Source organism: Hypanus sabinus, chromosome 1, assembly GCF_030144855.1.
Source record: "Hypanus sabinus isolate sHypSab1 chromosome 1, sHypSab1.hap1, whole genome shotgun sequence".
Taxonomy (NCBI): Eukaryota; Metazoa; Chordata; class Chondrichthyes; order Myliobatiformes; family Dasyatidae; genus Hypanus; species Hypanus sabinus.
In genome coordinates, this window is record NC_082706.1 from 209,785,634 (window position 1) to 209,810,165 (window position 24,532).

Sequence of the window (24,532 nt, forward strand, 5' to 3'; positions counted from 1 at the left end):
TGTACAGACTCCTTACAGATAACGTCGGAATTGAACTCCAAATTCCAAGCTGGAATAGCATAGTGTTATCTTCTATGCTACGTGACTCCCTTTTGTTCAGATAAATAATGGACCTTACTCTATCATCTTGTCAAATCACCTCTCATCTTCCATCAATCCGAAGATCAATCAAATTCAAGTTTATTGTCATTCAGCTGTCCCCATGTATATGACCAAATGAAACAATGTTCCTCTGGACCAGGGTGACAACACAGTACATATAACTCACACACAACCGTCCCTATGTATATCACCAAACAAAACTACATCTCTCTGGACCAGAGTGACAACACAGTACATATAACTCACACACAACCATCCCTATGTAGATCACCAAACAAAACTACATCTCTCTGGATCAGGGTGCACAACACAGTACATATAACTCACAAATATAATACACAAAGTAATATTACCACAAATAAATTAACAAATAATAAAATATATTCCAGAAGATTGACATTTTGCATCAGGTGCACTTACGATACAAATTAGAAAGTGAACAGTATAATGCTACCGACACTTCGTAAGTGATGAGGCCTGGGTAGTGGCAGAGAGTTCGGGTGTCTCACATCCTGGGGGAAGAAGCTGTTTCCCAGGCCTTGTCTTAATGCTGCGGTACCTCCTGTCTGATGGTAGGTGTCAAAAGGTTTGCTGGACGGGTGGGAGGGATCACTGACAATGTGAAGGGCCCTGTGAATGCAGTGCTCCTGATCAACATCCTGGGTGAGTGGAAGGAAGACCCCGATGATCCTCATGGCTGACTTCACCGTTGTTTGCAGAGCCTTGCGGTCAGATGCGTTGGAATTCCTGTACCAGACGGTGCCAGACATGCTCTCTAATCCACGCAGCATCCTGGTGTTTGGCCTGCTGACTGTTTCATGATTTCTGTTTATCCACAGTTCTACCTGAATGGTCTTTTGGGAAGGACGGCCTGATTCAGTACCAGCAGAAAGGGGCTCTCAGCGCCCGCAGAACCCAAGTGCAGATGATGTTTCGTACCCGTAGCCCCAGCTGCTCTCTGCTCAGCCTGGCTTCCAAAGACACCAGTGAATATATCATACTGGAGGTAACATCCAAAAGTCTCCTCCATACTAAATGCGTGAATCAGTATGCAAGGGTCAAAGAGGTTCACGTTTGTCAAATGCAGTCTGCCAATCCAAGGTTAGAGGCCTGATGTCTGTGAGTCAGGGACTGCAGACCATAAGACATAAGAGCAGAATGAGGCCATTCAGCCCATCAAGTCTGCTGCGCCATTCCATCATGGCTGATTTATAATCCCTTTCAACCCCATTCTCTTATCTTCTTCCTATAACTTTTGATGCCTTGACTAATCAAGAACCTATCAACTCTGCCTTAAATATACCCAATAACTTGGCCTCCTCGGCCGTCTGTGACAATGAATTCCACAGATTCTCCATCCTCTGGCTAAAATAATCCCTCCTCATCTCTGTTCTAACAGAATGTGCTTGTATTCTGGGGCCCTCTGGTTCTAGACTCTCCGGGGGTTGGGGCTGTCTCAGTGTGTGAGTGGATAGGTGGAAGAGATGAGATAGGGGCTTGTTTTGCTGTTGTTGTAATGCAATTAAACTCTTTCTCTGAGATTCCTGGGACGTGGGTGTAAGGTAATACATTTTCTCAGAGAAAATGGTGGACTATTGTGATGGCTCTAGATATGAAGACCACGAAAAAAAGTGTAATGAAGAGAAGGACAAAGTTGTTCTTTGAGGTCAGAGGTCAGTACGAGTCCACAAGTAGAGGATCCAAAGTCAAACCCAGTGAAATCCCGAAGGCAAACCTGGAAGGTGAAGCCTGAAGGTCAAAGACTGAAGGTAGAGGCCCGAAGGTCAAAGACTGAAGGTAGAGGCCCGAAGGATTCACAAGGGCCCAAAGGAGGCGTGATGGCCAAGGTCACCAGGGTCAGAGGTCCATGTGAGTTTGGAAGTGGAGGCCTGAATGTCAAACCAATGATTGGCAAGTCCAGAGGTGAAGTCCAAAGTTGGAGGCTTGGTGCCTGCAATTCTAAGAATCCAGGGACAAGGACTGGAGGCCCGGAGTCGGCCTGTACTCGGGTTTAAGGCCTCTCTGGGTGTGTGAGTGGGGGGGGGGTAGGAGGATGGAGTGGGGGTAATAGAAAAAGTATTTGTTTTGCTGTTGCTGTCTTATTTTATTTGTAGTTGCTGGAAATGTCTTAGTTTGCACAACCTATCTTCATAAAACATTCTCTCTAATCCAGGCAGCATCTTGGTAAATCTCCTCTGCACCCTCCCTAAAGCACAGCGGTTAGTGTAACTGTTTACAGTGCCAGAAACTCAGCTTCAGTTCCCACTGTTGTCTGCAAGGAATTTGAGATTGGATTTATTGTTTCACAAAATCCTTCTGATTGTTATTAAATCCGTGTTTTGTCTTCTATGTTAATTTTCTTCTGTGGATTAGATTGCGAGTGGATATTTTGGGATCCGTGTTAACCTTGGTGACGGGGAACATTCGCTGAGGCTAGAAACGCTGCGGGTCGACAGTGGCCAATGGATTCTGGCAGACGTGGAGCGACAGGACAACGAGTTCACACTGCGTCTCAACAATGCAGGGGGAGCCCTTGAGGTGACATCTTCTCTTGGCACCCACAGAGAAATCCTAATCGATGCTTCAAGTCTGGTTTTGGGAAAGAGTCTTCATAGGATTTCACCAAATGATTTTCAAGGTGAGCTTTTACACGGGACCAGAATGTTAGATGTTGGTTATTGTTAGAGTGATTTTTGGGTTTAGGTCATTTACTTTTACAAATGGCTTTGGCTACCAGTCTTCTGTTCCTTGATAATGTATTGTGGATTTAATTTGGAACAATACATTTCCTAAAAGCTGTGGAAACCAGTCCAGACGCTGCTGGTGCCTGTGGGATGGATGAGAATCAGGAGGTGTGAAGTTTGTATGTAGCTTCAAAAGAAAGCATTGTCTATACTTTGTAAATATGGGATTGTCCTTTGTGTTTAGCAAATAAATATCGAGCCCCGCGTTAGGCCAGCAGACCTTTCCACCGAAAGCATCTCGGTATGATGAATTGTCGAATAAAGAAGCTGCTTTGTATCTACCAGTAACTCTCTCCGGTGATTTCGTTCACACAACAACAGTGTCAGGAGTAGGATGCCTTTGTGTGGCCAGTGATCTTAGCAGTCTGAGTGCTATAAAATAACACTCACACTCGGATTTGTTCGAGTCAGTGGTACACAGGAACACGAGGTATCACGAACGCGGAAAGCTGAACTGGTAGATATAAAAGTGGTGTGTGTGCGTGCATGTGTGCTTATCTAAGTGAGGAAACTTTCCATGTTAATTTGGTGAGACAGAGCCAGCAGTTGCGAGGGGAGGTTACTGACGGTTCGGGACGCCAGAGTGGGGGGGTGTATGCTTGTTCGGGGAGCTGCATTATAGTTTGCATGTGTGATGCAAAGGAGTACAGCGGGCATCGCGAGTCCAGGTGCACAGAAGTGGCAGATTGAGGAGCACACTCTCTGCGGTTTGAAGTTTCTGCTGTTTAACTGGTACCCGTCTTTTATATTTTGCGTAGTGTGGGAATTAGTGTGAGGTATTTCAGGAAGAGGTTTTACCCAGATATATCTGCCAGGATGGCACCTATTGAAGTCAGGCAACGCCAGGCTGAGAACCCTGATGATCCGAGCCAGCCCTTGACAATGATTATGACCGAGGAGGAATAGAGCATTTTGTCAGAGTTGTCCTCACTTAACATCGCATGTGGGAATTTGGAACTCTGGCGAGATCTCCAGGAAATGGTTGAAATTCACCAGCTGCACCCTAAAGGTATACAGTGTTGGTAAAAGCGAAGTGCCCGAAGAATGTGTGGGACAGGATGGCTCAGGGGGTGCGGGATGGTACCTGGGCAACTATCGGGAACCCCAGCAAGAAGAAAGATATCACTTTTCTAACGGGGAAGTGAGGCAGCGACTGGGGGGAGGTGAGAGTAACTGGGGAGCGATAAGAGCAGTGATTCAAAAAGCTGATGAGACGGCCATGGGTTATGCAGAACGTAAATATCGAGCATATGGGTATTCCAGGTTGGACGACCCAGTCTTCCTGAAAATGCTGAAGGAAGGTCTACGCTCAGCCCACCAGGAAGTTTTAGATTTAGGGATAGCGATGGGGTCGACCTACTCTGCGATCGTTTCCTGGGCCAGTGAGATAGACCGAAGGAAGTGCAAGAGAGATCGTAAAGCAGATGTAGCTGCTGTGACGTTCCTGACAGTTTGTTTTGTTTGCCAGCCACCAGGGCACGGAGCAAGGAATTGCCGGAATAGACGTGGGAGGGTAAAGGGGTTTATGTGCTACAGGTGTGGCCTATTGGGACGTGGTTGGAGGGAGTGTCCAGAACAGAGGAAAGAAAAACGGGAACATCACAGCAGACATGCAATCTCTCACCGGTCTGACCAATCTGACTGTTGATCAGATCATAAAGACAGCTCCTAGGTCAGAAAAAGATGTGTCGGTGGGCCCCACTGCCAGTGCTGGTGACTTGCGGATGTACACAACAGCAACATTAGGGGACAGCAATACAATACGTTAGTGGACGCGGGGGCATCGGTATGGATAACAGACCTATCCTTGCCAACAACTGGACAGGTCATTTATATCAGGGGTGTAGGAGGGAAAGCGGTGAAGATGGAAAGAAGCGAGTCGCAAATACTCGAAATCGGGGAGTGCAGCTTCCAGTGTATTTCTGGGTATGTCCAAATATCGAGGGCACTATCCTGGGAGTAAACATCCTAAGGGAAGCAGGAGCTGTTATAGATTCGGGAAAGAGAGAAATAACATGGACAGGTCAGGGACAGCGAATAGAACACAGCCTGGCTAGCATAGTCACAGCTGCCCCGATCACCAGACACTGGAGCCAGGATGGTGTCTGTGGGGTAGTTCCCAGCAGAGTGGGCTAGACACAAGCAAGACCCAGTTAAAATAGAGGAGGGTCTGTATAAACCCCAGAAGCAGTACCCTATAAAAAGTGACACACTGACCACTGTTCAGGAATTATATGAAGAGGTGGAGACAGAAGAGAAGGAGAGGTGGAGGAGAAAGGGAGCAAAGGAGGGACCAGATGGGAGCTGGGCACACGGGGAGGGGAGAGTCGCGGTGGCCCCACCATGTCTTAGGCAGGTATGGGGTCATTATGGGTTGTGGGGAGCCTGGGGCTTACAGTAATAAGTAGAAAGACCTTTGTAATTAACTTAAAGTGCTGAAGCACCAAGCGAAACAACAGCAGTGAGTCGCCGATCAGAGAGAGCCGGAGGGAAAGGAGATAGTCCTTCCACAGCCCGGCGACCAAGACATGGTGAGGGTGCTGCTGGAAAGGCCGGGGTTTCCCCCTGGGGGATAGGACCACAGACGGTACTCTTACCCAATGACACTTGTGTCTGTGTGCAGACTCGGCAGCCTGTGGAAACACTGGACTCGGGTTAAAGCATACGACTCACCCTCTTGTTGCTCCCACAGTCAGAGCAGGGGATCAAGTGTACCCAGTAACCATGTAATTACAGAGAACCTAAGAGAGGAACACCAGCCGGCAATGCCAGACCTGGCCACAGCTGATGAAAACATACCCGGAGGAAATGCAAAGGCAGAAGACCATGAGAGCATAGGCAGGGACCCCGAGAGTGTGACAGAGACCCCGAGAGAGTTACAGAGATCCCGAGAGTGTGACAGAGACCCCGAGAGTGTGGCAGGGACCCCGAGAGCATAGGCAGGGACCCCGAGAGCCTGACGGAGACCCCGAGAGCCTGACGGAGACCCCGAGAGGGTGACAGAGACCCCGAGAGGGTGACAGAGACCACGAGAGTGTGACAGAGACCCCGAGAGTGTGACAGAGACCCCGAGAGAGTTACAGAGACCCCGAGAGTGTGACAGAGACCCCGAGAGTGTGGCAGGGACCCCGAGAGCGTGACAGAGACCCCAAGAGAGTTACAGAGACCCCGAGAGTGTGACAGAGACCCCGAGAGTGTGACAGAGACCCCGAGAGAGTTACAGAGATCCCGAGAGTGTGACAGAGACCCCGAGAGTGTGGCAGGGACCCCGAGAGCATAGGCAGGGACCCCGAGAGCCTGACGGAGACCCCGAGAGCCTGACGGAGACCCCGAGAGGGTGACAGAGACCCCGAGAGGGTGACAGAGACCACGAGAGTGTGACAGAGACCCCGAGAGTGTGACAGAGACCACGAGAGTGTGGCAGGGACCCCGAGAGTGTGACAGAGACCCCGAGAGAGTTACAGAGACCCCGAGAGTGTGACAGAGACCCCGAGAGTGTGACAGAGACCACGAGAGCGTGACAGAGACCCCGAGAGACCCCGAGAGTGTGACAGAGACCACGAGAGTGTGACAGAGACCCTGAGAGTGTGACAGAGACCACGAGAGCGTGACAGAGACCCCGAGAGACCCCGAGAGTGTGACAGAGACCCCGAGAGTGTGACAGAGACCGCGAGAGCATGACAGAGACCCCGAGAGACCCCGAGAGTGTGACAGAGACCACGAGAGTGTGACAGAGACCCTGAGAGTGTGACAGAGACCACGAGAGCGTGACAGAGACCCCGAGAGTGTGACAGAGACCACAAGAGCGTGACAGAGACCCCGAGAGTGTGACAGAGACCCCGAGAGCGTGACAGAGACCCCGAGAGTGTGACAGAGACCACAAGAGCGTGACAGAGACCCTGAGAGTGTGACAGAGACCCCAAGAGCGTGACAGAGACCCCGAGAGTGTGACAGAGACCACAAGAGCGTGACAGAGACCCCGAGAGTGTGACAGAGACCCCGAGAGTGTGACAGAGACCACAAGAGCATGACAGAGACCCCGAGAGCATGACAGAGACCCCGAGAGTGTGACAGAGACCCCGAGAGTGTGACAGAGACCACAAGAGCGTGACAGAGACCCCAAGAGTGTGACAGAGACCCCGAGAGCGTGACAGAGACCCCGAGAGTGTGACAGAGACCCCGAGAGACCCCGAGAGTGTGATAGAGACCATGAGAGTGTGACAGAGACCCCGAGAGACCCCGAGAGTGTGACAGAGACCACAAGAGCATGACAGAGACCCCGAGAGCATGACAGAGACCCCGAGAGTGTGACAGAGACCCCGAGAGTGTGACAGAGACCACAAGAGCGTGACAGAGACCCCAAGAGTGTGACAGAGACCCCGAGAGCGTGACAGAGACCCCGAGAGTGTGACAGAGACCCCGAGAGACCCCGAGAGTGTGATAGAGACCATGAGAGTGTGACAGAGACCCCGAGAGACCCCGAGAGTGTGACAGAGACCCCGAGAGACCCCGAGAGTGTGACAGAGACCCCGAGAGAGTTACAGAGATCCCGAGAGTGTGACAGAGACCCCGAGAGTGTGACAGAGACCCTGAGAGAGTTACAGAGATCCCGAGCATGTGACAGAGACCCCGAGAGTGTGACAGAGACCCCGAGAGCGTGACAGAGACCACAAGAGCGTGACAGAGACCCCGAGAGTGTGACAGAGACCCCGAGAGACCCCGAGAGTGTGACAGAGACCCCGAGAGACCCCGAGAGTGTGACAGAGACCCCGAGAGAGTTACAGAGATCCCGAGAGTGTGACAGAGACCCCGAGAGTGTGACAGAGACCCTGAGAGAGTTACAGAGACCCCGAGAGTGTGACAGAGACCACAAGAGCATGACAGAGACCCCGAGAGCATGACAGAGACCCTGAGAGAGTTACAGAGATCCCGAGAGTGTGACAGAGACCCCGAGAGTGTGACAGAGACCATGAGAGAGTTACAGAGACCCCGAGAGTGTGACAGAGACCATGAGAGTGTGACAGAGACCCCGAGAGACCCCGAGAGTGTGACAGAGACCCCGAGAGACCCCGAGAGTGTGACAGAGACCATGAGAGTGTGACAGAGACCCCGAGAGACCCCGAGAGTGTGACAGAGACCCCGAGAGTGTGACAGAGACCCCGAGAGAGTTACAGAGATCCCGAGCATGTGACAGAGACCATGAGAGTGTGACAGAGACCCCGAGAGCGTGGCAGAAAACCATGGATAGCCTGCTGAAGTGTGATGATGGTGGTACTCCGTAATGACGGCTGGTTGCTGAAGGTAGATAGAAGACATAGAAACATAGAAAACATACAGCACAATACAGGCCCTTCGGCCCACAAAGCCGAACATGTCCCTACATTAGAACTACCTAGGCTTTACCCATAGCCCTCTATTTTTCTGAGCTCCATGTAGCCATCGAGGAGTCTCGTAAAAGACCCTATCATATCCGCCTCCACCACCACCGCCAGCAGCCCATTCCACGCACTCACCACTCTCTGCGTAAAAAACTCACCCCTGGTATCTCCTCTGAACGTACTGCCAAGCACCTAGCTAGCCATTTCAGCCCTGGGGAAAAGCCTCTGACTATCCACATGATCAATGCCTCTCATCATCCTGTACACCTCTATCAGGTCACCTCTCATCATTCCAAGGAGAAAAGGCCGAGTTCACTAAACCTGTTTTCATAAGACATGCTCCCCAATCCAGGCAACATCCTTGTAAATCTCCCCTGAACCCTTTCTATGGCTTCCACATCCTTCCTGTAGTGAGGCGACCAGAACTGAGCACAATACTCCAAGTGGGGTCTGACCAGGGTCCTATATAGCTGCAACATTACCTCTCGGCTCCTAAATTCAATCCCACGATTGATGAAGGCCATGATTTGTTTTAATAGCAGAGAATAGAAAAGATATTGGGAAATAGATGAGGAGGGAGTTTTAAGTTAAAGCAGAGACAGCAAGTCCCACAACCTTGTTGGTATTTCAGACTACACACGGCATCTGAATGCAGTCACCCCCAGTCTGAATGAAGAACTGGGCCCTTTCAGGTGATCGACTGGACAGTTCGGAAGGGGGTGCCACCAGGGAGACATTTATATAGAGGCCACCCCAACCCCTTCTCATACATCAATGAGAGGGCCTGTGGGTCTCCTGGAAAGAGAGTTTCAGCGACCAGAGAATGAAGGGCTGAAGACAAAGCAACGTGATTAAGCTGCAATCGGCCTGCAGGGAAAGAGACAACAGGCACACGAGAGGAGCCACATTTCTAGAGACTTGTTCAAATTTCTGGAACAACCTCTCTGCTTAACATTTGGTAGGTAGTGATTAGGGTAGATATCGGCACACAAATTTGGGGGGAGGGGGATTTCGAAGCAGGGTGTTCTTGCTGCCCTGCTCGAGTAGATCCTCCTAGGTTGGCCTTTCCTGGTACAAATTTAGAATATTAGGTGTAGGTTATAAACTGATTATTTATTTCATTGGGATAACAGTGTAGGGTTAGGGTCCTTTTGCCCAGCAATGGCTAGGCTGCAATGAAAAGCAACTACCCTCATCTAGATCTTTCCTCCAGTACACTCCTGAATTCACGAATGCATGACCGACTCCGGCAATGTAACCTTGCAAAGTTACTTACCTGCTGGGGGGTGGGGGGGGGGGGGGGGGCAGTGAAACAAAGAAAGCTACTAAATACTCGGTTATTCACACAGTCACTGCAAACAGTGGCCTCTGGCTCCCCTGTCAGAGTTGGGCTGAATTCCCTGTAGAATCTGGCATTTTTCTGGTGAATCTGGAGTCTTGCTGGGGCAGAACAGTTACAGTATGTCAGGGCTGGAGTTGCTGGAGGAAATTTGTGGCAGAGGCGAGGGAAGTTCCAAGGTTTGATCAATTTAAGAGCCGAGCTGAATCGGAAAGCTCAAGTACTGGTTGTATCAAGGCAGAGCCTGAGCCTGTGGGAGAGGAACTGGTTGTATTGAAGCGACGGAGCCTGAGCCTGTGGGAGAGGAACTGGTTGTATTGAAGCGACGGAGCCTGTGGGAGAGGAACTGGTTGTATTGAAGCGACGGAGCCTGTGGGAGAGGAACTGGTTGTATTGAAGCGACGGAGCCTGTGGGAGAGGAACTGGTTGTATTGAAGCGACGGAGCCTGAGCCTGTGGGAGAGGAACTGGTTGTATTGAAGCGACGGAGCCTGTGGGAGAGGAACTGGTTGTATTGAAGCGACGGAGCCTGAGCCTGTGGGAGAGGAACTGGTTGTATTGAAGCGACGGAGCCTGTGGGAGAGGAACTGGTTGTATTGAAGCGACGGAGCCTGTGGGAGAGGAACTGGTTGTATTGAAGCGACGGAGCCTGAGCCTGTGGGAGAGGAACTGGTTGTATTGAAGCGACGGAGCCTGAGCCTGTGGGAGAGGAACTGGTTGTATTGAAGCGACGGAGCCTGTGGGAGAGGAACTGGTTGTATTGAAGCGACGGAGCCTGAGCCTGTGGGAGAGGAACTGGTTGTATTGAAGCGACGGAGCCTGAGCCTGTGGGAGAGGAACTGGTTGTATTGAAGCGACGGAGCCTGAGCCTGTGGGAGAGGAACTGGTTGTATTGAAGCGACGGAGCCTGAGCCTGTGGGAGAGGAACTGGTTGTATTGAAGCGACGGAGCCTATGGGAGAGGAACTGGTTGTATTGAAGCGACGGAGCCTGTGGGAGAGGAACTGGTTGTATTGAAGCGACGGAGCCTGAGCCTGTGGGAGAGGAACTGGTTGTATTGAAGCGACGGAGCCTATGGGAGAGGAACTGGTTGTATTGAAGCGACGGAGCCTATGGGAGAGGAACTGGTCGTATTGAAGCGACGGAGCCTGTGGGATAGGAACTGGTTGTATTGAAGCGACGGAGCCTGTGGGAGAGGAACTGGTCGTATTGAAGCGACGGAGCCTGAGCCTGTGGGAGAGGAAGTGGTTGTATTGAAGCGACGGAGCCTATGGGAGAGGAACTGGTTGTATTGAAGCGACGGAGCCTGAGCCTGTGGGAGAGGAACTGGTTGTATTGAAGCGACGGAGCCTATGGGAGAGGAACTGGTCGTATTGAAGCGACGGAGCCTGTGGGATAGGAACTGGTTGTATTGAAGCGACGGAGCCTGTGGGAGAGGAACTGGTTGTATTGAAGCGACGGAGCCTGTGGGAGAGGAACTGGTTGTATTGAAGCGACGGAGCCTGTGGGATAGGAACTGGTTGTATTGAAGCGACGGAGCCTGTGGGAGAGGAACTGGTTGTATTGAAGTGACGGAGCCTGAGCCTGTGGGAGAGGAACGATCCAAGATTTAGACTATTGTCAGTTTGAAATGGTCGGAGGTGAGAGACGGGCCAGTTTGGCTTGCTGATCCGCAAGGTTTGTTCGTCTCTCAGCTGGACGGAACCCGTGGCCTGCAACTAGTGGACCTCTGGATCACCTGGTGGTGTGAACTTCAGTTCTGAATGCTGTTTGCTTGCCTTTATTCTTTACACAATTTGTTCCTCTTTTTTTTTCTCTCTGCACGCTGGCTTGTTTTAATGGGTTCTATGGGGGTTCTTCGTTTCATGGCTGTCTGTGAGAAGATGATTCTCAAGTTTGTATATTTACTTTGAGAATATAATGTACTTTGAACTTTGAAGGTCAAGCAGTTCCTATGGAGAGGAATAAACAGATGACATTTCAGGATGTGACCCTTCAAAAGGTCTCAGTCTGAAATGCTAACTGTTTATTCCTCTCCGTAGATGCTGCCTGACCTGCTGAGTTCCTCCAGTATTTTGTGTGTGTGTTACTCTGGATTTCCAGCATCTGCATAATCTCTTGTGTTTATGAGAGTTAAGTTTGTTTCTCTTTGCTTGAATTTAGGCTGCATGCATGATGTTCGTTTAAATGGTCACCTGTTGCCAATGGATGGAACGAATACAATCTTAACTGCAACCCTGGATCGACGGGGTGTAACACGTGGCTGTCACTCGGACGCCTGTCGCAGTAGGCCCTGTTATATCCCCTTCTCCTGTGTAGATCTGTGGAGGAAACACGAGTGCAGGTAGGGGATTATCAAAAGTACACCTCTGTGTAAGAATGGATTCTGGGGCATGAGACATTCACCCACTTGTAACTGCTGTCGCACAGCGGCCCGTACCCATGTCGGAATCAGAATCACTAGCGTATGTCGGGAAATACGTTGTTTTGTGGCAGCAGAACAGTGCGATACGTTAAAAAATTGTTATTAGCGGCATTGGGCAGATAGATAAATAAATTTACTTATTGAGATAAAGGGCTCTTCCAGCCCTTTGAGCCAGACCACCCAGCAACCCCGAATTTAATCCCAGCCTAACCAATTAACCTAGCAACAGGTAAGTCTTTGGCGCACCGCGAGGAAACCCTTGCAGTCCTGGTGAGAAAGCACAGGCAGCGGCGGGAATTGAACCCAGGTCACTGGAACTGTGAAGCTAACCACTATGCTGCCCTGCCACCCAGGATAATAATCAGAGTGCAGAAGACAACGAACTGTGCAAATACAGAGAGAAAGAAACAACAGTAATAAACAAATAAGCAGTAGGTATCAAGAACAAGGGTCTTTAAAAGCGCTGCAGATTGCAGTGAGAGTAATTAGAAAGATATATTTAGAAGTATTGTCTGCAGCCCGCAGAACTTCACCATGGTTCACGGCACCATCTTCATGGCAGAAGACAAGGAAACATTCTGGAACTATTGGAGGGCCACTGGTCTACTAAAATTTGGCAATACATCACAGAAACCATCCTCCCCTCCCTGGACTCTGTCCACAACTCTCTCTGCTTCAGTAAAGCAGCCAGCATAATCCAAGACACCATGGACCCCGGGCATTTTCTCTTCTCTCTCTCCCTTTGGCCAGAGGATACAGAAGGTTCAGGGACAGCTTCTCTCCCACTGATAGCAGCTCCACGTTGACAAGTACAGTACTGTACTAGTCACAGGCACCCTAACTATATACATGAATCAGTCATCATCATCATCATGTGCCGTGTCGTATGATATGGGCAATCATGATTGTTCTTGTCAAATTTTTCTACAGACGTGGTTTGCCATTGCCTCTTCTGGGCAGTGTCTTTATAAGACAGGTGACCCCAGCCATCATCGATACTCAGAGATTGTCTGCTGGCATCAATGGTCTTGTAACCAGGACTTGTGATCTGCACCAGCTGCTCACACGACCATCCCCCACCTGATCCATGGCTTCACGTGACCCTGATCAGGGGCTAAGCAGGTGCTACACGTTGACCGAGCGTGACCTGCAGGCCAGCGGGGGTTAGGAGCACCTTACACCTCCTTTGGTAGAAATGTATCTCCACCCCGCCGCTCAACATGAATACACACACACAGGTAAATAAATAGCTAGAAGGTAAATAAATGATTGATAGACAGATAGTGTGAAAGAGGAATAGCATCCTTTAACATAAAGGAATGGATTATCTTAACATCTGTAAGAATGTAATACATTTAAACATGATACACAGTGGAACCACCAGCTGCCAATGTTACTAAGTTAGTTTAGTACCAGGACAGAGTGAAAAGCTTGTCTTGTATTCTGTTCATACAAATCACATCATTACACAGTGCATTGAGGTAGTACAAGGAAAAATAAAAACAGAATGCAAAGTAAAGTGTAACAGCTACAGAGAAACTGAAGATCAGGCAGACAATAAGATGCAAGGTCCTAACAAGTTAGATTCTGAGGTCAAGCATCCATTTTATTCTGTTAGAGAGCCGTTCAATATTCTTACAGCAGTGGGGAAAAGCTGTCCTTGAGCCTGGTGGTACGAGCTTTCAACTCCCATTGGATGAGGGAAGAAGGAAGAATGCCAGGGTGGGTGGTGAGGCAGTGGGAAGTGTCTGTGGAGTTGAGGCTGAGCTGCATCCACAACTCTCGCCACTTTCTTGTGGTCAGGGGCAGAGCTGACACCTGATGCGTTCAGATACCGGGACTGGATTCATCCTGCAAGTTTTATTAGGGGATATCTTCCTTCCTCCAGCCTCACCAGCACGAGCCAAATAAAATCGATGACACAACACCGGCTATCAATTTGCGGGAGGTGTCGCTGAGTCTTGAGCTACATGTTTGCTTTTTTTGTGTGACTATGTTCTTATCCTCGCAGTTTTGAATGTACTGTGTACATTTTGCAACTTGGCCCCAGAGAAACGCTGTTTCGTTTGGGGGTATTCATGTGTGGTTGAATGATAATTAAACTTGAATCTGATTTGATTTGATGCTCCCCATTAATAGTCAAGCCACTGATTTAAAGTTACTTTCAGATTGGGATTTATTGATCACGTTAAACTGAAACGCACGGTGAACTATATTGTTTGAGTTAATGACCAACACAGTGCAAGGATGTGCTGGGGACAGCCCGGGGACAGTTCTTGTTTGGAAGGGAGGTTGACGGGACAAATACTGTTAATTCCAGTCGGACAGGTTCTCATTTTTGTCTCATTTTGAGCGCAGGTGTCCAGTCGGACAGGTGCCAGTGATCAGAAATGAAACAGGGTCCGAGGACTGTGTGATGTCACCGTGCGGAGCGTGGACGTGTTTCAATGGAGGCACATGCATCACCCGGACCCCGCAGCAGTTTACATGCCACTGCGCAGACGGTTATGAAGGAGACCACTGTGAGATCAGCATAATGACTTCAGGAATCGCGGCAGCCCTGAACGTCAGCTCTCTCTTGCTCATCAGCATCTGCCTCACCCTCGTAATAGGTACTGCTTCAATTTGTCCCCTTGATATATCGTCACTGACGGTGTTTATCGGAACGGGGTTCATCGTCAGTGACTGTGTTTATCGGAATGGGGTTCATCGTCACTGACGGTGTTTATCGGAACGGGGTTCATCGTCAGTGACGGTGTTTATCGGAACGGGGTTCATCGTCAGTGACGGTGTTTATCGGAATGGGGCTCATCGTCAGTGACGGTGTTTATCGGAACGGGGTTCATCGTCAGTGACGGTGTTTATAGGATCGGGGTTCATCGTCAGTGATGGTGTTTATCGGAACGGGGTTCATCGTCAGTGACTGTTTTATCAGAATGGGGTTCATGGTCAGTGAAGGTGTTTATCGGAACGGGGTTCATCGTCAGTGATGGTGTTTATCAGAATGGGGTTCATCGTCACTGATGGTGTTTATCGGAACGGGGTTCATCGTCAGTGACGGTGTTTATCGGAACGGGGTTCATCGTCAGTGACTGTGTTTATAGGATCGGGGTTCATCGTCACTGACGGTGTTTATCGGAATGGGGTTCATCGTCAGTGACGGTGTTTATCGGAATGGGGCTCATCGTCAGTGACTGTTTTATCGGAATGGGGCTCATCGTCAGTGACGGTGTTTATCGGAATGGGGCTCATCGTCAGTGACGGTGTTTATCGGAACGGGGTTTATCGTCAGTGACGGTGTTTATCAGAACGGGGTTCATCGTCAGTGACTGTGTTTATCGGAACGGGGTTTATCGTCAGTGACTGTGTTTATCGGAACGGGGTTTATCGTCACTGACGGTGTTTATCGGAACGGGGTTCATCGTCAGTGACGGTGTTTATCGGAATGGGGCTCATCGTCAGTGACGGTGTTTATCGGAATGGAGTTCATCGTCAGTGACGGTGTTTATCGGAATGGGGTTCATCGTCAGTGACGGTGTTTATCAGAACGGGGTTCATCGTCAGTGACGGTGTTTATCGGAATGGGGCTCATCGTCAGTGACGGTGTTTATCGGAATGGAGTTCATCGTCAGTGACGGTGTTTATCGGAATGGGGCTCATCGTCAGTGACGGTGTTTATCGGAATGGAGTTCATCGTCAGTGACTGTGTTTATCGGAATGGGGTTCATCGTCACTGACGGTGTTTTATCGGAACGGGGCTCATCGTCAGTGACGGTGTTTATAGGATCGGGGTTCATCGTCAGTGACGGTGTTTATCGGAACGGGGTTCATCGTCAGTGACGGTGTTTATCGGAACGGGGTTCATCGTCAGTGACGGTGTTTATCGGAATGGGGTTCATCGTCAGTGACGGTGTTTATAGGATCGGGGTTCATCGTCAGTGACGGTGTTTATCGGAACGGGGTTCATCGTCAGTGACTGTGTTTATCGGAACGGGGTTCATCGTCAGTGACTGTGTTTATCGGATCGGGGTTCATCGTCAGTGACGGTGTTTATCGGAACGGGGTTCATCGTCAGTGATGGTGTTTATCGGAACGGGGTTTATCGTCACTGACGGTGTTTATCGGAACGGGGTTCATCGTCAGTGATGGTGTTTATCAGAACGGGGTTCATCGTCAGTGACGGTGTTTATCGGAATAGGGTTCATCGTCAGTGACGGTGTTTATCGGAATGGGGTTCATCGTCAGTGACTGTGTTTATAGGATCGGGGTTCATCGTCAGTGACTGTGTTTATCGGAATGGGGTGTATCGTCAGTGACGGTGTTTATCGGAATGGGGTTCATCGTCAGTGACTGTGTTTATCGGAATGGGGTTCATCGTCAGTGACGGTGTTTATAGGAATGGGGTGTATCGTCAGTGACGGTGTTTATCGGAACGGGGTTCATCGTCAGTGACTGTGTTTATAGGATCGGGGTTCATCGTCAGTGACTGTGTTTATCGGAACGGGGCTCATCGTCAGTGACGGTGTTTATCGGAACGGGGCTCATCGTCAGTGACGGTGTTTATCGGAACGGGGCTCATCGTCAGTGACGGTGTTTATCGGAACGGGGCTCATCGTCAGTGACAGTGTTTATTGGACTGGGGTTTATCGTCAGTGACGGTGTTTATAGGATCGGGGTTCATCGTCAGTGACTGTGTTTATTGGACTGGGGTTCATCGTCAGTGACGGTGTTTATCGGAACGGGGTTCATCGTCAGTGACGGTGTTTATTGGACTGGGGTTCATCGTCAGTGACTGTGTTTATCGGAACGGGGTTCATCGTCAGTGACGGTGTTTATTGGACTGGGGTTCATCGTCAGTGACGGTGTTTATCGGAACGGGGTTCATCGTCAGTGACGGTGTTTATTGGACTGGGGTTCATCGTCAGTGACTGTGTTTATCGGAACGGGGCTCATCATCAGTGACAGTGTTCATCGGAATGGGGTTCATCGTCAGTGACGGTGTTTATCAGAATGGGGCTCATCGTCAGTGACGGTGTTTATCAGAATGGGGTTCATCGTCAGTGACGGTGTTTATCGGAATGGGGTTCATCGTCAGTGACGGTGTTTATCAGAATGGGGCTCATCGTCAGTGACGGTGTTTATCGGAATGGGGTTCATCATCAGTGACAGTGTTCATCGGAATGGGGTTCATCGTCAGTGACTGTGTTTATCGGAACGGGGCTCATCGTCAGTGACGGTGTTTATCAGAATGGGGTTCATCGTCAGTGACAGTGTTTATCAGAATGGGGTTCATCGTCAGTGACGGTGTTTATCAGAACGGGGTTCATCGTCAGTGACGGTGTTTATCGGAACGGGGTACATCGTCAGTGACTGTTTTATCAGAACGGGGTACATCGTCAGTGACGGTGTTTGTCGGAACGGGGTTCATCGTCAGTGATGTTGTTTATCGGAACGGGGTTTATTGTCAGTGACGGTGATTATCGGAACGGGGTTCATCGTCAGTGACTGTGTTTATCAAAATGGGATTCATCGTCAGTGACTGTTTTATTGGAATGGGGTTTATCGTCAGTGACGGTGTTTATCGGAACGGGGTTCATCGTCAGTGACTGTTTTATCAGAACGGGGTACATCGTCAGTGACGGTGTTTGTCGGAACGGGGTTCATCGTCAGTGATGTTGTTTATCGGAACGGGGTTTATTGTCAGTGACGGTGTTTATCGGAACGGGGTTCATCGTCAGTGACGGTGTTTATCGGAATGGGGTTCATCGTCAGTGACGGTGTTTATCGGAATGGAGTTCATCGTCAGTGACGGTGTTTATCGGAATGGAGTTCATCGTCAGTGACGGTGTTTATTGGACTGGGGTTCATCGTCAGTGACGGTGTTTAACAAAATGGGGTTCATCGTCAGTGACGGTGTTTATCGGAATGGGGTTCATCGTCAGTGACGGTGTTTATCAGAATGGGGTTCATTGTCAGTGACTGTTTTATCGGAATGGGGTTCATCGTCAGTGACTGTGTTTATCAGAATGGGGTTGATCGTCAGTGACGGTGTTCATCGGAACGGGGTTCATTATCAGTGACTGTTTTATCGGAATGGGGTTCATCGTCAGTGACGGTGTTTATCGGAACGGGGTTCATCGTCAGTGACAGTGTTCATCGGAACGGGGTTCATCGTCAGTGACGGTGTTCATCGGAACGGGGTTCATTGTCAGTGACTGTTTTATCGGAATGGGGTTCATCGTCACTGACGGTGTTTATCAGATCGGGGTTCATCGTCAGTGACTGTGTTTATCGGAACGGGGTTCATCGTCAGTGACGGTGTTTATCGGAATGGGGCTCATCGTCAGTGACTGTGTTTATTGGACTGGGGTTCATCGTCAGTGACGGTGTTTATCGGAATGGGGCTCATCGTCAGTGACGGTGTTCATCGGAACGGGGCTCATCGTCAGTGACTGTGTTTATTGGACTGGGGTTCATCGTCAGTGACGGTGTTTATCAGAACGGGGTTTATCGTCAGTGACTGTGTTTATCGGAATGGGGCTCATCGTCAGTGACTGTGTTTATTGGACTGGGGTTCATCGTCAGTGACGGTGTTTATCGGAATGGGGCTCATCGTCAGTGACGGTGTTTATCGGAATGGGGCTCATCGTCAGTGACGGTGTTCATCGGAACGGGGTTCATCGTCAGTGACTGTTTTATCGGAATGGGGTTCATTGTCAGTGACTGTTTTATCGGAATGGGGTTCATGGTCAGTGAAGGTGTTTATCGAAACGGGGTTCATCGTCAGTGACGGTGTTTATCGGAATGGGGTTCATCGTCAGTGACGGTGTTTATCAGAACGGGGTTTATCGTCAGTGACGGTGTTTATCGGAACGGGGCTCATCGTCAGTGACTGTGTTTATTGGACTGGGGTTCATCGTCAGTGACGGTGTTTATCAGAACGGGGTTTATCGTCAGTGACGGTGTTTATCGGAACGGGGTTCATCGTCAGTGACGGTGTTTATCGGAACGGGGCTCATCGTCAGTGACGGTGTTTATCGGAACGGGGTTCATCGTCAGTGACGGTGTTTATTGGACTGGGGTTCATCGTCAGTGACTGTGTTTATCGGAACGGGGCTCATCATCAGTGACAGTGTTCATCGGAATGGGGTTCATCGTCAGTGACGGTGTTTATCAGAATGGGGCTCATCGTCAGTGACGGTGTTTATCAGAATGGGGTTCATCGTCAGTGACTGTTTTATTGGAATGGGGTTTATCGTCAGTGACGCTGTTTATCGGAACGGGGTTCATCGTCAGTGACTGTTTTATCAGAACGGGGTACATCGTCAGTGACGGTGTTTGTCGGAACGGGGTTCATCGTCAGTGATGTTGTTTATCGGAACGGGGTTTATTGTCAGTGACGGTGTTTATCGGAACAGGGTTCATCGTCAGTGACGGTGTTTATCGGAATGGGGTTCATCGTCAGTGACTGTGTTTATCGGAATGGGGTTCATCGTCAGTGACGGTGTTTATCGGAATGGAGTTCATCGTCAGTGACGGTGTTTATTGGACTGGGGTTCATCGTCAGTGACGGTGTTTAACAAAATGGGGTTCATCGTCAGTGACGGTGTTTATCGGAATGGGGTTCATCGTCAGTGACGGTGTTTATCAGAATGGGGTTCATTGTCAGTGACTGTTTTATCGGAATGGGGTTCATCGTCAGTGACTGTGTTTATCAGAATGGGGTTGATCGTCAGTGACGGTGTTTATCAGAATGGGGCTCATCGTCAGTGACGGTGTTTATCAGAATGGGGTTCATCGTCAGTGACGGTGTTTATCGGAATGGGGTTCATCGTCAGTGACGGTGTTTATCAGAATGGGGCTCATCGTCAGTGACGGTGTTTATCGGAATGGGGTTCATCATCAGTGACAGTGTTCATCGGAATGGGGTTCATCGTCAGTGACTGTGTTTATCGGAACGGGGCTCATCGTCAGTGACGGTGTTTATCAGAATGGGGTTCATCGTCAGTGACAGTGTTTATCAGAATGGGGTTCATCGTCAGTGACGGTGTTTATCAGAACGGGGTTCATCGTCAGTGACGGTGTTTATCGGAACGGGGTACATCGTCAGTGACTGTTTTATCAGAACGGGGTACATCGTCAGTGACGGTGTTTGTCGGAACGGGGTTCATCATCAGTGATGTTGTTTATCGGAACGGGGTTTATTGTCAGTGACGGTGTTTATCGGAACGGGGTTCATCGTCAGTGACTGTGTTTATCAAAATGGGATTCATCGTCAGTGACTGTTTTATTGGAATGGGGTTTATCGTCAGTGACGGTGTTTATCGGAACGGGGTTCATCGTCAGTGACTGTTTTATCAGAACGGGGTACATCGTCAGTGACGGTGTTTGTCGGAACGGGGTTCATCGTCAGTGATGTTGTTTATCGGAACGGGGTTTATTGTCAGTGACGGTGTTTATCGGAACGGGGTTCATCGTCAGTGACGGTGTTTATCGGAATGGGGTTCATCGTCAGTGACTGTGTTTATCGGAATGGGGTTCATCGTCAGTGACGGTGTTTATCGGAATGGAGTTCATCGTCAGTGACGGTGTTTATTGGACTGGGGTTCATCGTCAGTGACGGTGTTTATCAAAATGGGGTTCATCGTCAGTGACGGTGTTTATCGGAATGGGGTTCATCGTCAGTGACGGTGTTTATCAGAATGGGGTTCATTGTCAGTGACTGTTTTATCGGAATGGGGTTCATCGTCAGTGACTGTGTTTATCAGAATGGGGTTGATCGTCAGTGACGGTGTTCATCGGAACGGGGTTCATTGTCAGTGACTGTTTTATCGGAATGGGGTTCATCGTCAGTGACGGTGTTTATCGGAACGGGGTTCATTGTCAGTGACAGTGTTCATCGGAACGGGGTTCATCGTCAGTGACGGTGTTCATCGGAACGGGGTTCATTGTCAGTGACTGTTTTATCGGAATGGGGTTTATCATCAGTGACGGTGTTTATCGGAATGGGGTTTATCGTCAGTGACGGTGTTCATCGGAACGGGGTACATCGTCAGTGACTGTTTTATCAGAACGGGGTACATCGTCAGTGACGGTGTTTGTCGGAACGGGGTTCATCGTCAGTGATGTTGTTTATCGGAACGGGGTTTATTGTCAGTGACGGTGTTTATCGGAACGGGGTTCATCGTCAGTGACTGTGTTTATCAAAATGGGATTCATCGTCAGTGACTGTTTTATTGGAATGGGGTTTATCGTCAGTGACGGTGTTTATCGGAACGGGGTTCATCGTCAGTGACTGTTTTATCAGAACGGGGTACATCGTCAGTGACGGTGTTTGTCGGAACGGGGTTCATCGTCAGTGATGTTGTTTATCGGAACGGGGTTTATTGTCAGTGACGGTGTTTATCGGAACGGGGTTCATCGTCAGTGACGGTGTTTATCGGAATGGGGTTCATCGTCATTGACTGTGTTTATCGGAATGGGGTTCATCGTCAGTGACGGTGTTTATCGGAATGGAGTTCATCGTCAGTGACGGTGTTTATTGGACTGGGGTTCATCGTCAGTGACGGTGTTTATCAAAATGGGGTTCATCGTCAGTGACGGTGTTTATCGGAATGGGGTTCATCGTCAGTGACGGTGTTTATCAGAATGGGGTTCATTGTCAGTGACTGTTTTATCGGAATGGGGTTCATCGTCAGTGACTGTGTTTATCAGAATGGGGTTGATCGTCAGTGACGGTGTTCATCGGAACGGGGTTCATTGTCAGTGACTGTTTTATCGGAATGGGGTTCATCGTCAGTGACGGTGTTTATCGGAACGGGGTTCATCGTCAGTGACAGTGTTCATCGGAACGGGGTTCATCGTCAGTGACGGTGTTCATCAGAACGGGGTTCATTGTCAGTGACTGTTTTATCGGAATGGGGTTTATCATCAGTGACGGTGTTTATCGGAATGGGGTTTATCGTCAGTGACGGTGTTCATCGGAACGGGGTTCATTGTCAGTGACTGTTTTATCGGAACGGGGTTCATCGTCAGTGACGGTGTTCATCGGAACGGGGTTCATTGTCAGTGACTGTTTTATCGGAACGGGGTTCATCGTCAGTGACAGTGTTCATCGGAACGGGGTTTATCGTCAGTGACGGTGTTTATCGGAATGGGATTCATCATCAGTGACAGTGTTCATCGGAATGGGGTTCATCGTCAGTGACTGTGTTTATCGGAACGGGGCTCATCGTCAGTGACGGTGTTTATCAGAATGGGGTTCATCGTCAGTGACAGTGTTTATCAGAATGGGGTTCATCGTCAGTGACGGTGTTTATCAGAACGGGGTTCATCGTCAGTGACGGTGTTTATCGGAACGGGGTACATCGTCAGTGACTGTTTTATCAGAACGGGGTACATCGTCAGTGACGGTGTTTGTCGGAACGGGGTTCATCGTCAGTGATGTTGTTTATCGGAACGGGGTTTATTGTCAGTGACGGTGTTTATCGGAACGGGGTTCATCGTCAGTGACTGTGTTTATCAAAATGGGATTCATCGTCAGTGACTGTTTTATTGGAATGGGGTTTATCGTCAGTGACGGTGTTTATCGGAACTGGGTTCATCGTCAGTGACTGTGTTTATCGGAATGGGGTTCATCGTCAGTGACTGTGTTTATCGGAATGGGGTTCATCGTCAGTGACGGTGTTTATCGGAATGGAGTTCATCGTCAGTGACGGTGTTTATTGGACTGGGGTTCATCGTCAGTGACGGTGTTTATCAAAATGGGGTTCATCGTCAGTGACGGTGTTTATCGGAATGGGGTTCATCGTCAGTGACGGTGTTTATCAGAATGGGGTTCATTGTCAGTGAATGTTTTATCGGAATGGGGTTCATCGTCAGTGACTGTGTTTATCAGAATGGGGTTGATCGTCAGTGACGGTGTTCATCGGAACGGGGTTCATTGTCAGTGACTGTTTTATCGGAATGGGGTTCATCGTCAGTGACGGTGTTTATCGGAACGGGGTTCATCGTCAGTGACAGTGTTCATCGGAACGGGGTTCATCGTCAGTGACGGTGTTCATCGGAACGGGGTTCATTGTCAGTGACTGTTTTATCGGAATGGGGTTTATCATCAGTGACGGTGTTTATCGGAATGGGGTTTATCGTCAGTGACGGTGTTCATCGGAACGGGGTTCATTGTCAGTGACTGTTTTATCGGAACGGGGTTCATCGTCAGTGACGGTGTTCATCGGAACGGGGTTCATTGTCAGTGACTGTTTTATCGGAACGGGATTCATCGTCAGTGACAGTGTTCATCGGAACGGGGTTTATCGTCAGTGACGGTGTTTATTGGAACGGGGTTCATCGTCAGTGACGGTGTTTATCAGAATGGGGTTCATTGTCAGTGACTGTTTTATCGGAACGGGGTTCATCGTCAGTGACAGTGTTCATCGGAACGGGGTTTATCGTCAGTGACGGTGTTTATCGGAACGGGGTTCATCGTCAGTGACTGTTTTATCGGAATGGGGTTCATTGTCAGTGACTGTTTTATCGGAATGGGGTTCATGGTCAGTGAAGGTGTTTATCGGAACGGGGTTCATCGTCAGTGACGGTGTTTATCGGAATGGGGCTCATCGTCAGTGACGGTGTTTATCGGAATGGGGTTCATCGTCAGTGATGGTGTTCATCGGAATGGGGTTCATCGTCAGTGACGGTGTTTATCGGAATGGGGCTCATCGTCAGTGACGGTGTTTATCGGAATGGGGCTCATCGTCAGTGACGGTGTTCATCGGAACGGGGTTCATCGTCAGTGACGGTGTTTATCGGAATGGGGTTCATCGTCAGTGACGGTGTTTATCGGAATGGGGTGTATCGTCAGTGACGGTGTTTATCGGAATGGGGTTCATCGTCAGTGACTGTGTTTATAGGATCGGGGTTCATCGTCAGTGACTGTGTTTATCAGAATTGGGTTCATCGTCACTGACGGTGTTTATCAGATCGGGGTTCATCGTCAGTGACTGTGTTTATCGGAACGGGGTTCATCGTCAGTGACGGTGTTTATCGGAATGGGGCTCATCGTCAGTGACTGTGTTTATTGGACTGGGGTTCATCGTCAGTGACGGTGTTTATCGGAATGGGGCTCATCGTCAGTGACGGTGTTCATCGGAACGGGGCTCATCGTCAGTGACTGTGTTTATTGGACTGGGGTTCATCGTCAGTGACGGTGTTTATCAGAACGGGGTTTATCGTCAGTGACTGTGTTTATCGGAATGGGGCTCATCGTCAGTGACTGTGTTTATTGGACTGGGGTTCATCGTCAGTGACGGTGTTTATCGGAATGGGGCTCATCGTCAGTGACGGTGTTTATCGGAATGGGGCTCATCGTCAGTGACGGTGTTCATCGGAACGGGGTTCATCGTCAGTGACTGTTTTATCGGAATGGGGTTCATTGTCAGTGACTGTTTTATCGGAATGGGGTTCATGGTCAGTGAAGGTGTTTATCGGAACGGGGTTCATCGTCAGTGACGGTGTTTATCGGAATGGGGTTCATCGTCAGTGACGGTG

The 24,532-nt window shown here is 49.5% G+C and overlaps 1 protein-coding gene across 1 annotated transcript in view; it reads left to right on the forward strand.

Annotated features, from left to right (window-relative positions):
* Positions 1-24,532, forward strand: part of si:dkey-22o22.2 (neural-cadherin) — a 309,750-nt gene that overhangs the window by 267,896 nt on the left and 17,322 nt on the right. The window contains exons 29-32 of the mRNA XM_059994111.1: positions 942-1,108; positions 2,476-2,740; positions 11,725-11,905; positions 14,345-14,598. Coding sequence (XP_059850094.1) covers positions 942-1,108; positions 2,476-2,740; positions 11,725-11,905; positions 14,345-14,598 — 867 coding nt within the window. The remainder of the gene's footprint in view (positions 1-941; positions 1,109-2,475; positions 2,741-11,724; positions 11,906-14,344; positions 14,599-24,532) is intronic.